Genomic DNA, 16384 nt, shown 5'->3' on the forward strand with positions numbered 1-16384 from the left:
GCGGCGTACAGCCAAAAACTCTTTAAGGCATACCCAGTTCCCTGAGGAAGCCCAGCCCAACATACCCCCACCGCGAAGATACCCCCCGCGCATCTGTGGCATTTCTCAGGAGGATGAGCCAGCCGTACCACACGGCTTGGCTTAAATCAGCTCCCCTCTCCATCCTTGAAATTAACAGTCTATTCAGACGTGGTTTTGCACATGTTTACTGCTCCTGCCAAATCAGACGTTGTTCTGTCTCCTTGAGAGCTCGAGGTTCGTCTTCACCAGTGTGTCAGCAGCGCTCAGCTTCCCCCTGTCCTGCAGATACCTCATTATAAGAGGCCGCTGCCTCCAAGTAACCTTTACTCCATACTCATGTTCAGGAGTATCTGTAACCAGTACTGGTGTTGACTCCAACTCCCCCTCCTCACAGGAGTCAATACCGAATGCCAGCTCTTTATCTGGATGCCAGGCATGGCTACTACTTTGTGGCAGAGTGCTGCTGCACCTCCAGTTACTTATGGAAGGCACCTGTGCAGTCTCTACATCTGGTGAACTACAGACTTCTGGCTCCACAGGCTGGGGAGTGGGTAACAAGGGTATTTCTGTACAGTTCACCAGACTGTTCACCTGGATGTTAGCTTTTGCTGCTGTCCCTTCCTTGGGCTGCCTGTGTTTCCTCAAGTGATTTGGATGATCTGAGGGGTGGACTGCACCTTCTGTCTTCTCAAAAGTTAAAGGAGGAAATTTGCAGGCTGTAGCTCTTCGACAAGCTCCCCTTATATGAAGTGAACTGTAGCTGGCATCGTGATTCTGGGGTTTGTGAGGACCACGATGCTTCTTCTGGCATACTTTCAAAGCCACTGATGTAGTTGTTTCAAACTGTGGACACACCTGAAGGGAAAGATATAATAAGAAAAAAAAAAATCACAACAGTTTTCTCCATACAAAGGAATACCAACCTGATTCTACTCCCCTACTTACCCCATCTTTTTCCAGTGTGTTCATTAAGTGAGCAAAGCAAGCCAGTCACTAACCAAGCTACTAAGCGGGAGATACTGCTGAGCTTCAACATCATGTTTGCCAGTCTTCTCTGAAAAGTGTTTGGGGTGCAAGTGAGCTATTCTCTGGCAACTTAAGATTTAATGATTTGGATTTAAAAAAAAAAACATTCTAACTGGTGTCTACTCCTGTAACCCCTGCAAGTTTCAAAAACAGTTCAGAGCTGGATCCTGTTTCTTTCTGTGTTCAGCATAACTCTGAATAGATCCAGCAAACTACATCCTCAGTCTTCCTGAACAGGTAGAGGTTGAACTGAAAGCAATACAAAATGATTTAAAGGATGCCCACTTAGCTCTATCACTTTAGTTATGTTACTGTGACTTTCACAATATTCCCCAAAACCTGTTTACTTCAACAGTTAATCTCTGTATCATCCAAAAGCTGCTTCTAAAATTGGCTTTCTATAGAAAAAGCTTTCTAAAGGTTGAAGCTCAAAATCTGTATTATTATTTTTTTAATTCTAGACTCTTATATAAAACCTGAAAATTCTTCCATTACAGAAGTCTTTATTTTCCTGGGTATCAACAAAAGAGTCAGCTTCCCTTTCTTGCAATTTGTTTTTCCCTAGAGTATACCAAACTGGAATCTAGCTACAATAATTATAGATCCCTTCCAGCATTCCTAAGTTACTACATAGTCCCTCAAAACAAAACAAAAAAAACCCCATGACAAAACCACAGAAAAAAACAAAACAAAAAAAAAAAAAACAAATAAACAACCCAAACAAAAAACCCCACAAAAAACAAACCAAACCAAAACCCTAAGTAAAATTTAATTCAGGATCGTGCTTGTCCACTGTACAACTGTACTGTCTGAATGCAAAGCCTTTGTGCAGGAAGAGGAACGCACGATTCCCTGATAGTTGTATCCTGGAACATATTTAAAAGAACATAGGTGAGCCACTGACTTTGAGAATATGACTTCCTGGGTTTAGGCAACATGTAGGGTAGGCTTTACCAATGCAGGAGCCTAGGAGTCAAGAAGATATGAAAAACCTAGACAACATCAAGAAGAGAGGAACAGAAAATCAGTTGCCACCGAAATAAGCTGACAGAAACTCTGCAGAGAATACTTCAAGAAGTCACAAACATACCAGGATTTTCAACTGGAAAATATCCAACAGTTTCAGTGCTCACAGCTCCAAACAAATTTTAGAATCATTGTATGTTCAAAATCAAGGAGATAAGTACCGGTGTGGGTATTTCCAGTTCCTCCAAACAAGAAAGCCTGTTCACAGCATTTATTTTACTTAGTGTTTCAACAGTCATAGAGCTAGCTGCCTCAAGCATATTACAAAAAAAAAAAAAAGAAAAAAGAGAAAAAATGGAACATGTTCTGCTACAAGTTTAAGCCACCACAAAAATAACTCCAGGTCACTAGGAACAAAAGAACATTTCATGCAGGTTTGAATCCATGTTTCCTGAGCCTGCTTCGTGAAGAGCAGAATGTCAAGCAGCAATAATGCTTAAACAGAGCTCCCCTAGGTGATGACTGTTGCTGCATATGAACAGTCTGTCTCTATAGCACCTGTTTGCTTGAAAAAAAAACAAAACTTTACATTACATGATATAAGGAGTATCTTAGGATACTTCGAACAGTCCCAAGATACTTTTTCAAGTAAGAAAAGGAGCTCATCCTAAGAGTGGTATAGAGAAACACTATTCAGAACACAGAATGGAAAAGAGGGCAGGTTAGAATAAATAAACCTGAAGAGAAAGCCTGGATTCTCTAAATTTGGCAATATCAGATTTAAACAAAGCACCTAGTACTTTAACACTATTTGCAGTTCTGCAGTTATTTCAAGCTGCAAGCCAATTACAAAAATACCCCCCCAATGTTTATTATGCCAGGTTTTCAGTTGCCATAGAAAACAGCATTTTCCTGATGAGAATTAGCTTTTCATAAGACACATAATCATATTAGCCAGTACACACTGCACAGTTTTATGCCTTCAAGTAACCACAACCTTAGTGGCTGCAGTTAGCATATGAAGCAACCCAAAAGCAGTTTTTTATGTTTTAGTCAGCTACTATGAATTCAAGTCAGCGCTACTAACTTTCAATATCCAGAACAGACAGCTTTCTGTTGAGACGTACAGAAACTGCTGCTGTGGGACTCGAGGGGAAGGATAATCGATACCAACCCAGGCAGCAGAGGTGTTCTGGTCTACAGGTTTTGTAGGAACACGCCTTGGATTCTCAGCCGAATGTAGCGGAGCTTCATAGCAATGGACGGGTCCCTCTCGCGGCCTCTCAAGGAATACCAGCTCTGCCTTTCTGGTCTTGGTACATTTCTTCTTCGGAGGCATCAAAAGGTATGGTAAAACCACTTCGAAACCTCATGGTGCTTGCTAATGCCAACTGGAGAAAGAGAAAAGCACACAAGGAGATGCTAAAGTGTTCTCAAACCTGTAGAAGGCAAATAAATGGATTTGAAGAGATACTTGTTTGATCTAATTTTTAACAAAAGTAAAATATACATGCAACAGTATGCCATACACATCTCTATGCAGACTTTTTCCGATCAGCACTTTTTGAACCTTATGTTGAATTTCTGATAAATTTAAAAATGCACAGAATAGATACATGCTCCAGAGCTTCATGTAGCCAAATACACTGGGGGAGACACAGATGTGAACGAAACAAGTGTCCCAGCTGCAAAAGGAGTTCTGAACTGGCCTTTGGGCCAGACTCAATGTTACTGGAAAAGTTAATTCCTTACAAAAATACATATTTTAACTACCCAAGACAGGCAAACTCACATAGTCATTTTTCTTCATGAAAATACTTCAGAGGTAATTTGAAAAGCATCCATCTATGACGAGGCCTGCCTAAAATACTGAAATAGAGAACCAGCTGTATTTACAATAGGCTTGGTCGCTGAAATTTCAAGGTCACTGAAACCACTGGGAAAGAAGCAAAAGAAAGGAATGAGATTGTTTGACCTACTGAACCTTGTCAAGTCAGCTATCAAGAAAATTAAGACAATCTTCACATTAGCTCAATACCTAGTTTAGTCACAAACAAAAAATGGCTTAGGAATTGAAAGTCAATGAAACTCCTCCCCCCCTTTTCCCAATGTTAATCCATCAAACTGGTTTGTAATGCCAAGATATACTCTAGGGGCAAGATAACCAAAAGTCTTTCAGTTTGTAGCTGCTAACTACCTACGCCTATGCATTTGATGTTTCACTCCTGTATTATTGTATCTTGCGTTATTTTTAACCTGGTGGATAAGTCTGAATTGCAAATTTAATTTTCCATTCAAAACCAGATTAGTAAAGACAAGGAATTTTAATAAAGAGAATATGTTCTGAGAAATGCATTCTCTTACCAAAAACACAAGACTCCAGCAGCCTGACTGCTTACCAGACGCACAGCCTCCTCGGGGAGTCCTGCGAACCGCCCTAGCCAGACACGGCCGTAACACCCTTTAAACAGTGAAACTCCGTGCCCCTTCAGAAGGCCCGCGACCAGCGCCCCAGCTAACTGCCCGCTCGCTTGCTCAGGGACTGGTGCCAGGCACTCACCAGGCAGGATTCCCGGCCCGAGGCAGCGCGGCTCCCATGACCGCCCCTGCTGGGGTGGTTCTGCCGGCACAGAGCCCGCAACACCGGCTGAGCGGATCCCTTGAGCGAGAGCGAGAAGGCCTCCCGGCGCATTCGTATACCCCGCCGCCGCCGCCGATAGGCCCTATCCGCCCCGCCCCTGCCACGTCTCATTGGTCCACGCCGGCACGTGATGCCTACGCGTGGTTGGGCGCCAAATTCAAACCGATGTGTGCTGTGAGAGTGCCAGAGCCCGGAAGCGCCGCTGCCTGCCCGGGGAGGTGGTGAGTCGGGACCTGTGCTGAGCACCTTCTGCCGCCTCCTTCCCTTCCTCTTCCCGCCGCCTCTCCCCGGGGGGCTGGGCGCAGGGCCGGCAACCCCACGAGAGCCGCACTAACAGCGCAGGGCAGCTGGGAGGTGGAAAGGCTTAGGCCAGGCCCAGGCCTGGGGTCGGGCCGGGGCGAAGGGGCTCTGGTGTGGGGCAGACGGACTTATCGGCGAGGGTGGCAGGGCTGGTGTGGATGAAGGAGAAGCTGGGCGGCCTTTAGTACTTATCCCTCTACCACCTTCGGGGCCGTGTATATAGGGGTTGCTCCCGGGCCTATACCGGTGGTAGCAGCTCGAGGCCTTACGGAGAAATGGCTCGCTCCCGTAGAGAATGCAATCTAAAGGTTATTCTTCTGTCGTTATCTTACGGGGATCTCTCTTTTGAGGGAATGAAGCAGACCGCAAAGGGCCATGTACGTGCCTGAGCGTCTCTATTTGGGGACTCTGGCTGCTGGGCAGACCCTGATTACAGGGATGCCTGCTCCCTGCACACAGGGCATCAACAGCTCAGCGTTCTTTTGTCGAACTTTCTTGTTTGTGTGTATGTAGGTTATCTATACTAAGAATTTTCGTGTTTGTTCGCTGGCACGGTCAAATCTACTAATACAAAAGATATTTTTTGTTTCTATTCTGCCTAGCATATATAAATATTATTTGTATATTCTTGTCCTGGTATATTTTGCTGCAGGAGTCAGCCTCTATTTGTTTCTTGAATTGCATGATATTTGTTAAGTGGTGTTCTCAGAAGGGACATGCTGCATCTTACCATGAATGCAGTATCTCTAAATTTTTTCTTCTCAGGTTTATAATCTAAACCGTTTGCTGTCCAAAAGTGTAACATTTAAACTGTATGATGCCCAGTGAAAAAATCATGTGGTTCTTGACAATTCTACAGAAAGAATAACTAAAGCATTTACTTTACATTTATTTTAAAGCACCTGACTCCTGCTGCATTTATTGTGTGCTTTTGTAGTATTTGGGACAGCCTTTGCTTCCCAGATCTTAAATTATCTGTTAAATTCCCTTTTCGTTAAGGTCATGTAATCTGGTTAAAGCAATGAAATATAAGAATTGGGATTACTATTTCTATGTTACACCTTCCTAAGTCTTAGTCTCTCTTTCTGTAAAGCACATATGTGTATTTCCCTCATTAGATGTACTCTGTGGCTTCCAACTTTTGATGCAAATTATCTACTCTGCAAATATCTCTCCTGAGATCACCACAAGGTGTGGACAAAGGAAGTACAGTGCTGTTTTCCAGGAGCCTTTTCAGTCTTATTAAATGCGCTTTTTTTTATTATTGTTATTTTCCTCCCTTGTTGCTAGCTTTGGAGCAATTGCTGAAAACGTGCTCTGTGTGAGGAGCTCTGCGTGATTTGCTGCACCTCTCCCAACTGTTCCTGCCCCCTGCACTCATATGTGATATCTTTTGTTTTGCAGGATTTGTTCTCATCCCTTTCAATGGAGAGTGACTGTAGAAGTCAATGATGAGGACCAGCCCTCGCAGGCCTTTAATTCTGAAAAGACGGAAACTGACCCTTCCACAGAATGATGTGCCCAGTACCTCAGCAAGAGATGAGAACAGTGGCCAGGATGAAAACACTCCTAAGCAGGAGGTCAGCCAGCAGGACCAGCACAACAGCCAACCCAGAGACAAAATGGACTACGGCCTGCAGAAATTCCCAACAGGAATAAAGATAATTGACCATCCTACCATGCCCAACACACAAGTGGTGGCCATCCCTACAGATGCGGATATCCAGAGCATCATAGAGGCACTGACGGCAAAAGGAAAAGAATGTGGCAACAATGGGCCCAACAAATTCATTCTCATTAGCAGTGGGAGCACATCCCGTTCAGCAGGTCCAACACCAGCACAGCATCTCTCATCAGAGAAGAAACCCAGTACAGTAACTAAGGCAGCAGATGGTCAAGAAAGAGAGAGGAATGTTACACAGACACCTGGTCTTGCAGGAGGGACAATGCTCTGGCATTCAAGAATCGATTCTGTGGCTGGACAGGAACAGGAGAGCAACAGTATGTAATCTTAACCCTTTTTTTGGTCCTATCAGATAGATGAAGAGATGTTAAGTGGGCCAATGAGTGTAGTGCTTGGATGTCAGTATGCAATAACATGAACTATTCTGCTAATTACCAAATCGCATAGGCTTGATTCTAATAATCGACATAGCTATGCATATGCAGTGAAATGTGAATGATCCTAGTGGATATCTTAGTGTTGGCAGAAAAAAAATGGCTTGAGGAAGTCAAGTCTAGAAAAAAAGTTTCTTCTAGCGAAAGGGTTATGGCTGTGTTCAAGATTAACATAGGGCACCCTAGTCAGTGACAAAACATACGGGCCTAGAGCTGTGAAAAAGAGATGATTCCCATCCTTTAATAATTGTCAAGTCTCTTTCACCCTGGGCTGTCTCATGAAGCTGCTGAGTAAATGTTAGAAGTGGGTTGGATTTTACTTTGAAACACTGCTCAGATCACATTTGGATTTGCAACTTAAGATAGCTATGTAGCTTTTGGGCTGTTGTAAACCTTATCCCACAGTATAATAACTGTCTGATAGAAACCCATAGATGGCTGCAGTAGCTGCGCTGCTACAACCAACCTCACCAGAAATGACAGAACTGCTAGTTTTCACTGATGCATTTCAAAGACCTGGAGACATTGAAAGTTCTGGTTTGGGTCTTGTGAGCTAGGGCTTTCAGTTGGAGTTTGTCACTACTTACCTTGGCCTCTGCTCACTATATTCATCCATTAACTAAACATATTTGAATTCTTGATGTACTGGATCAATATTGTCCTGGTTTTGTTGAGAGCAATAGACTGGCTTGAATGTTTGTTTTTAAGGCTGCAGAAATTGTGCAGGTCACAGAATCATAGAATAGCTAGGCTTGGAAAGGACCTTAAGGTCACCTAGTTCCAAACCCCCTGCCATGGGCAGGGACACCTCACTAGACCATATGGCCCAAGGCTCTGTCCAGCCTGGCCTTGAACACTGCCAGGGGTGGAGCATAGAATTGTAGAATAGTTTGAATTTGAAGGGACCCTAAAGCTCATCCAGTTCCAACCCCCTGCCACGGTAGGGACACCTTCCACTAGACCAGGTTGCTCCAAGCTCCATCCAACCTGGCCTTGAATGCTGCCAGGGATGGGGCAGCCACAGCTTCTCTGGGCAAGACAGAGACAAAATGGTGGTTGAATTCCTTCCACAAGAAACATTAGAATTGCAATACCATCTTGTCACTATCTTGAGGTGCACATACATCTTCTAGAAGTGTGACTACTTCCTTTCTTTTGGCACTTGAGATGAAGGGGAAAGAGGGTTATTTTATGAGTAAGCAGAGCTATGGGCTTGTTACCCCTACAGGCAAGACAACGAGCTCTGTGTTGGACAATAGTCTCACTAACATCCAGTGGCTGGGGAAGATGAAATCTGATGGGCTAAGTCCCTGTTCTGTGAAGCAAGACACAGGGAAAGAGAACCAGATGCCTCTGCAGGAAACAGTCAAGGTAAGTAGGCAAAGACAACAGAGCATGTGCTAAAACTTTTGATAGGGAAGTAATCCATGTGCATCAGAAGACTTGCAAAAACTAGGTATTACCATCTCTCAGTAACCTGAATTTGTCATTTGCTGGTTTGAATAACAGAACCTGTAAGATCCAGGGCCCTTCTTTGTCAACTTTCTGAGCACTAATGTATCATTCCTTTCATCTCTCAGGGTGAAGCAGATTCTGCTGCTGATGATATTCCTGCCGCTACTGCTGCCTCATGGCAGGATTCAGTATCAGAACGACCTCCTTACTCCTACATGGCCATGATCCAGTTTGCCATCAACAGCACTGAGAAGAAGCGTATGACCCTAAAGGACATCTATACCTGGATTGAGGATCATTTCCCATATTTTAAACATGTGGCTAAGCCAGGTTGGAAGGTAACAAGCACGATTTCAAGTTGCTCAGGGCCACAGGGTGGTATTCTATAGGCTTTCTGAGTGAAAATGAAGAGTTAGCCAGCCTGCAGAGCAAAGTGGATGTTAAACACCCCACCCCATGTACCCTCTCATTCCAGATGTTCCCTGTTCTACTTTTGTATCCCTTTTTTCATTCCACTTAGGCAAGATGATGGGATGTTTGATCACTGGAGAAAGAATAGGGATCTCAAGTGTAAGTAGAATAAGAGATTGATGACAGGGTTGGCTGGGTATGCAGTAAATATGAATGTACATGCTGCCTGCACTTTGGAATCTAATCCCTCTGCCAGGGCTGAGGTAAGCCTTGCTGTGCTGATAATGGAACTACCACTTTTCAACCTCCCCCACACTTCTTCCCCCCCCAGAATTCCATTCGGCACAACCTGTCCCTTCATGATATGTTTGTCCGTGAAACATCCGCTAACGGTAAAATTTCATTCTGGACTATTCATCCTGATGCAAACCGTTGCCTAACACTGGACCAGGTATTTAAGGTGAGTGCCTCATGCAAAGGAAATGAAAAGCCATCTAGTTCTTAAATGCCACACTATCCAGATACACCTTATTTTTACAGGAAGGTTAAACTGTTTCAACTTCAGCCTTGTAGAAGCTGGATTCAATCATTTCTCTTGATAAATAGACAAAAGCTCTGTATTGAAAGGAAAGGTGCATTTCTCTGTGCATGTGATCTGGAACTTCTGTGGGATGTATTTATTCTTCAGGTGGTGTGCCAAATGTAATGATTTAAATTCTTAGTGAGAAGCTATCCACTGAAATCAAGTAGGGTTTCCTATGCTGTTTGATTAGAGAGTAATAGGGTAGAATTGCCCTATCCCAGATAGGTATTTGAGGAAGTACTGTTTTGTGGGAGAAACTGAGCTTCTGAGTCTTGTATAGGTTTAAATGCTTCTGTGTTTTCTGCAGTGGGTGGGCAGATAGATTGATTCTTGTTTGCTCAGCTAATACAAGTTTTAAAAGTCTCATTTGTTCCCCCTTTGGTTGATAACATCATCTTATTTCTTCCCCCTCAATGCCTTGCTGCCACCAGCCGCTGGACTTGCGGTCACCAACATCGCCTGAGCATTCTGAATCAGTAAGACTTACCCTCTGGCCTGGGGCTTGGGCTTCCATTCTGCTCTTGCCAATCACTGAATGAAAGGACAAGAAGCTTTGGGAGGGGGACTAGGTCACTGCTGCACCTAATCATACAGCTCCATGCACACCCTCTTTGGGGAATGGAGTTGAGCCAGAAGTTAATTGCCTTCAGATTATATGCTGTCTCTGCAGCTGATAGAGCTGTACAGCTTTGAGCAACTAGATGTAGGCTGCAGGGGGTACCAACAGGCTTCAGAGAACAAGTCTAGATAGAGATTTCTGATAAAACCCTCATCTCTGCAGCAGCAGTCCCAATCTGCTTTGGGGGTTCAGACCCAGAAAGAACAGGATCTCTTCGTGCTCCTTTCTAATTTTGTATCCCAGGTGCATTGTGACTCTTGGAAGGAATCTGTTTGTACTTTCTTTTGCATTCAGCAGTTTTAACAGTGACAGGTTTGCAAGCAGCTGAACACTTTCCTGACACGGCTACAGCCCTGGCCTTCTTTCTGTCTGCTTAGACTTCTCATTCCTCTGTTGCCTCTGCTATTCCACTTGAACATCTATCTGGTCTGTGGTTTGTACAGAAATCAAATATACAATAAAGCTACCCTATCTGCCTTTCCTCAGGCACTGAGGACACTGAAACCAGGTCACTTCTGCAGTAGGGTCTGCAGCTGGAGCAGCTCTGTCATGCCATCTTTTTTTCTACACAGCTTTTGGTTGGCAGCTGGCTTTGAGATGGCATGGCTGCAAAACAGCAAGCGGCACAGAGCTAGCGCTGGCATGAATGCTGGTTGTTAACAGCTGCTCTCTCTGTATTAGGGAAACATAGGCTTCTGGATTCTCAGTTCTGGGTAAGGCAGCAGAATAAAATTGGATTTTTCTCTTTAAATCTCTTTCTCTTCTCCTTCTCCTCTTTCTTATTTCACAATGACTGCGGCAGCAAAAAAGACATCTTCCAGATCCCCAGAAGAACATGGGAAGCAACAGCAGTAGCAAAACTGAACCCCCAAACGCACGTGAGTGTCTATATCATCGTTGGCCAAAAAGAATCAGTCTCAGAAATCTGGGGTGCTCTCCCAGATTCCCTTAGGAATAACCGTGGAAATTGTAATTCAGGTTCACCAGCTTTCAGTCTTCCTACTCTCAGGTTTGGAGCTGAAGGCAGTATTGCTGTATTTGAGAGAGGATGTGATGGGGACATAAAGGGAGTTGGGTACTCAAATGGAGTGAAAGCAGAGCTTGCCCCAGCCTGAGGGCTATGGTCTGTATGAAGGACTACTTTCTTGTTCATCAGGCCTTCCAGCTTGGAATTTGTATCCTCAAACTTAGCAGAGAAGGCAGGTGAGCCTACCTCTGGATATTTATTTTGGGGTATTTAGAAGGACTTCCTATTAGATGCCTGGGTTTCAACAGATAGTACAGGAAGGGCAAGAGGCTAGCAAGTCTACTTTCCCTTCCAGGCCGAAAGATGAAGCCTTTGCTTCCTCGTATCAACTCCTACCTGGTTCCGATCCAGTTTCCTTTGAGTCAGCCTCTTGTCTTGCAGCCTTCTGTAGCCATGGCACAGGGAGCATCCATCAACAGCTCAGAGACTTTCGGAAGCAATAAGCGTGTGTGCATTGCTCCAAAGGTTGGTTTCTTGTTTTCTGAGGGTGGTTTGGTTTGGTTCTTTCGGAGGAGGGGGCATTGGGTGGGAGGGGGTTGCTTATTTTTCTTTACTATAGCCTTGCTTTCTATGGGCCAAAGACTGTGGATTGTTCAAGACAATTTTTTCTACTACTTGGATGTGGAAAAATAAGAACAGAAGAAACGGCCTTGTTCTGACCCTAAAACATTCGTATTTTTGAGAGCTCTGAAGAGACATGTAACATAGGGAACTTCTTCTGAAAGAGCATTTATTTGCAGTGTAGTCTCTTTTCATTATCATTTGGATTTTGGGTGGGTTAGATCTTTGGTTACTGACTGCATATCACTTGTGTTTCTTTGTAGATGTCACTCTCTACAGAAGAGTCATCTTCTCTAACCATGGCTGCTGTCAAGGAGGAAAGTCAATGTAATGAAGGTTTATTTTCCCCAACCCATTGCCTAAAGGAGAGCAGCTCCCAGCCTGATGGGGGATCAGCTTCTTTCACTGAAAACATCTGTATTAATGAGGAAGAAGGCTCTCAACTGGATGACTGGCTGTCCCCATTTGCTTCAACCCTAACAGTAAAGGAAGACCCAGGCTTGTTACTCCCAGTCTCATCCACAAAGGAGAAGAAACAATTTACCCTACTGAAGTCACCATCTAAGACTGTTTCTGACACTTTAGTTATAAAGAGACGGGAAAGGCGGGAAATGAGCAGATCCAGAAGGAAACAACGCCTAGCATTGCCTTGCTCAGAAGAGCCTGTCCTTGTTTTGCCAGAAAGCAATGGCTTTGACCGTTTTCGGTTAGGGGCAGACCACCCCTTCCTGCAGGAAAGCCAGCCTCTTGAGAATGCATCACAGCTCAGCTGCTCACAGGGGGAAGAGGGGCCTTTTAAAACACCAGTCAAAGAGATGTTCAGCAAATTGCCCATTTCTTCTACTCCCAGCAAAGTCTCAGCAGCTACCCCCCCACTAGGGGGCCTTGACCCCTGGAAGCCAGCATCCTTAACCAAGGAAAGTCACGAGCTGGACTTCAGTCCAGTGAGAACCCTTCAATTGCCATTCACCCCCCTCCGGGAGAACCAGGACTTGCTTGGTTTTAACACCACACCTCTTAAAAATCCCCTCTTTGAGTCCCCTCGGGAACTGCTCAATACAGAATCCAGTGACATGGTGCATATCCCCATTACAAGCTCTCCATCTTTTACGCATGAGTCTACCAAGCAATTATCTGTTGAACTGCCAGCTTCTGGCTTTACTGAAAACCGTTCACTCATGGAAGGCCTTATCCTTGATACCATGAATGACAGCCTGAGCAAAATTCTCCTAGATATCAGCTTTCCTGGTCTTGAGGATGAACACTTAGGAACAGATATTAGTTGGTCTCATCTTATACCTGAACTGAAGTAAACTGGCCTGAGGACTGAATTTGGCTTGTTCTGATATTACAGAAAGCACTCTACTCTTCTGAGATCTGTTCATGTAGTCTAGGAAGACTGCTTTTGACTAAATACCAAATGCATGGTAACACAGGGCATTATTGACTCCTGCTAAGCTGGGAGACAGGCCCATTGGCTGCTATGAGCTCCCTTTATATGTTGCAATAGGTTTTATGTGGAATAAGATAGAAGCTCTCTAACCTCGTGCTAGAGAGAGGTTCCTGGAGAGAGGTTATCAAGGGAACACCTATGTAGACCCTGAATGGCATTTGCTACTCAAGGTATCAGACGAAATGGATACACTCCTCAGTTATGTACAATAGGAAAGAACCTGGGAACCTCCTCCTAGCTCTGTCCTTACTTCCCTTCACTTTGTTCTCCTATTACTTAGTATCTTCTGTGTAATTTTCATGGCTGTAAATACTGTACATTCCTTAAATTAGCTTTTAATTATAATAATATAATTTTATTCTTGTAGGGTTATGTGAATATTTGGGCTGGTAAAGGGTTTGTCTTAGAGTGTTGTCTGTATGTTGTACATCTCCTGTATTCTACCCTAGGTGACAGCCCCAAGTACTTTTTTTCTTCTTTGACTGCAGAAACACATTGGTTTAGGCTATTCTGAAAGTTCCCTGGGGCAAAAATCTGAAAAAACACCTTTATATAATTCAAGTCAAAGTGAAATAGTTTGTTATCTGGATTGGAGCATAAAATTTGGTTTGGCTTCCTTTTCTGAGGCTGGAATGGAAAAGAACTTGGATCAAACTCAATAGCTTTTCTGGTTCCAGACTCCTGCTATTATGTACCTAAAGGACTGGGTAGAGTCACTGTTGCATTAAGGTGGACTTCTATTGACTGGTTGAAGTTGCCCTTATTACAATCATAAGTTGAAAATGTTAAAGAATCCTATAAAGTGAATGCTGGTATTTCCACTGAAAAGCAACCTCTGGAAACACAAGGTATGTTTTGCTTAGTGCAATAGGACAACTCATCCCAGTTTCCTAGAACTCATGTCAAAAAAGGAAATTGCCATAAAAAGACCCGAACCTTCTGCTTTTAGGCAAATGATGGTTCATGTATCTACATACTCAATAAAGCTGCTGTGGGAACACAGCCAAGTATTCTTTACTGCTTTCACTCTTACCAGCATGCTCAGGCTGGGCCATAGCACGAACAACCAATTTTTGTTTGTCTATTGGGTGTGTTTTCTGTGCTAGGTGAGCAAGTGATCATTAGGACATTTTCAGTATTCCTCAGGCCATATTGGCCATTTTGCATTACATTTGATTACTCAACCCCTTGCTTCATCTAATGTACTTTTTCCTGCTGTTCATGGGTAAATCCTGACTTTACAAGTCAGAAAAAAAACCTTAGTCTAAAACATCAGAACACTACCAGCAGTCTAGTTTCTGTATTTTATAACTGCAAAACAAATCTTGTACAAAAATCTTTATTTCCACCTTTCCCAATATGCACAAAATCAGATTTAGATGTGTGTGGTTTTCAGAACTGCTGTTCTTGTGTGCAGGTTAAAGGTTATCTGCCCTCAGAAGATGCTTCAAGCAGTTTGCATCGGTGATTGTTATTTCATTTTTCTGGGGAGCAATACTGAACTCCCAGATCTGCATTTCTGTCTGCCTAGCACAAGTGGCTGCTCAGCTTGAGGTCAACAGTGAAAAATGCTTCACTAGGCTGCCATGTGAATTTCAGACCAGAAGATTTTTTGTCAGTGATTACAAGTTGAAGTTCCATCACTTCTGATTGAGTCTTGGGGTTTCCTTAGCACTAAACAAGAAATAAAAAAAGATTTCTGAAAGCTTAGGACTAAGAACTGTTGTGGTGGTGGTGTGCATTTTGTTTAGGATTGATTTGCCAGTACTGCCTGTGTGGGCAGGAGGTCTTGATTCCTTCTCTGCTACCATCCTCTATGAAGGAGTTAATGTCTTCCAGACATGATTTAAGTCACTCTCTGACCAGGAAATCATAACAGGCTGCTATGAAAACTGATCAAAGCTACACAGCACATCTTGTCTTCAGGGAGGAGAGCTGAGGGCAAAGCTGTAAACCTATAGCCATGGAGGTGCTGCTAGAGGACAGTTACATCAAAAAAGCTTCAGGAAAAAACCTGCTCCCACAGAAGATTTACCAGTGTTTCTCCCAAACCAGTTCAAAACCCCACTTGGTAAGGATTTCATCACAGCTCTCAGGAAGACTACTTTATTTCTCTCCATTTGTGTCTGCCTGATATTCTGCCTGGATCCTTTCCTTAATTTCATCCTGTTATATTTACCACAGTAAAGTTGTACAAAACCCTGTAAAGCTGTCATACCAGTGTCTGAGTGACTGCAGCCAGCTTCATGAAAATTTTAAGTCTTAGCTGCTTCTTTCCCTGCTGTTATTTACATGTCACTATATGAATGAGTTGTTGCAGCATGTAAACTACTATAAAGAAAAGTTGCTCATGTGTAAAAGTCACAGATATTTGCATCTTTAGCAGTAAGCTGTTTCACATCTCTGTTGTCACAAAGGAAGGACACTTGCTGTTAATATCCCAGACTTGGCTCACAGAAAATCTGCAAGATTAAATGTGCTCTGGTGTTGGAAGGCAAATAAGTATGGCATGAGACAGAGAATTAGAGAGCTGTGCTTCTAATTGCTCACCAAAGCAGCTGTTTGGAGGATGTTGTTTTAAGTTGGCAGACTTTGTTGCTCTGGCATGCTTTTTGCCAGTGTCTACCTCTGCAACCCTTTTCAGTGAGTAACTGTACCTTTTGAAACTGGAGGCTATCTGAAAATTGTACATATACCATCTCTTTCTGCTTGTGAACAGGCAGAGGTGCAGGGCTTACAACCAGCCCAACCAAAAGAAACCAAATCTCCTCCTTGCAGTAGCTCCATCATATATTTCCTTCCTTACTGCTGATATGGGGCGCTTATTTAAAGCTTTAGCCTGGTTTAGGAATAAGACAAGTCATATCAAGTCACACTTGCCCAGCAGGTGACAGCAATAAAGCAGTTTGACAGTGCTGTCAAAAAGGCTGTCTCTCAAAAGAGATCTATGGTTGTAACCAGTAAAAGGCTTGACTGTCAAATGACAGCAATAGCAAGAGGGAAAAGAAGTATTTTGTAAGTAAGAATGGGAAACGTGATTAAAGCTTTGTGAATAAAAATCTTCTGGCATTTGGGTGTCAAGGCAGTGTCAGGTTGAAAACTCACAGGGGAACAGGAGGTCTGTGTAGTATAGGATGTTGTAACCAGGCAAAGAATTGAAGAGTTTTATGGTTAAGAGCAGAGCAATGCAGCAGGCTCAGAAC

At 43.5% G+C, this 16384-nt stretch overlaps 2 protein-coding genes across 6 annotated transcripts; one reads left to right on the forward strand and one right to left on the reverse strand.

Annotated features, from left to right (window-relative positions):
* Nucleotides 1–190: 190 nt before the first annotated feature.
* RHNO1 (RAD9-HUS1-RAD1 interacting nuclear orphan 1) lies at nt 191–4497 on the reverse strand. Of its 5 annotated transcripts, none has more exons than XM_061360850.1 (3): nt 4413–4497; nt 3188–3394; nt 191–876 (listed from the first exon to the last, which is right to left on the reverse strand). In XM_061360850.1, the coding sequence occupies exons 2-3, from the start codon at nt 3350–3352 to the stop codon at nt 223–225; spliced, it is 819 nt and encodes a 272-aa protein (XP_061216834.1). In that variant the 5' UTR covers nt 3353–3394; nt 4413–4497; the 3' UTR covers nt 191–222. The 5 variants fall into 5 exon arrangements, with proteins under 5 accessions (XP_061216834.1, XP_061216815.1, XP_061216824.1 ...); XM_061360831.1 differs by having other exon boundaries at nt 3188–3390; nt 4406–4494; XM_061360840.1 differs by having other exon boundaries at nt 4378–4475.
* A 243-nt stretch (nt 4498–4740) lies between these two features.
* On the forward strand, nt 4741–14183 carry FOXM1 (forkhead box M1). Its single transcript, XM_061360926.1, has 9 exons — nt 4741–4875; nt 6359–6959; nt 8278–8443; nt 8653–8865; nt 9270–9398; nt 9953–9997; nt 10940–11018; nt 11463–11632; nt 11992–14183. The coding sequence occupies exons 2-9, from the start codon at nt 6403–6405 to the stop codon at nt 13039–13041; spliced, it is 2409 nt and encodes an 802-aa protein (XP_061216910.1). The 5' UTR covers nt 4741–4875; nt 6359–6402; the 3' UTR covers nt 13042–14183.
* The last annotated feature ends 2201 nt before the right edge of the window (nt 14184–16384 follow it).

This window comes from Neopsephotus bourkii, unplaced genomic scaffold (assembly GCF_033783945.1).
Source record: "Neopsephotus bourkii isolate Nb327-2 ecotype Australia unplaced genomic scaffold, CSIRO-AGI_Nbou_v1 NB_107, whole genome shotgun sequence".
NCBI classification, from domain to species: domain Eukaryota; kingdom Metazoa; phylum Chordata; class Aves; order Psittaciformes; family Psittacidae; genus Neopsephotus; species Neopsephotus bourkii.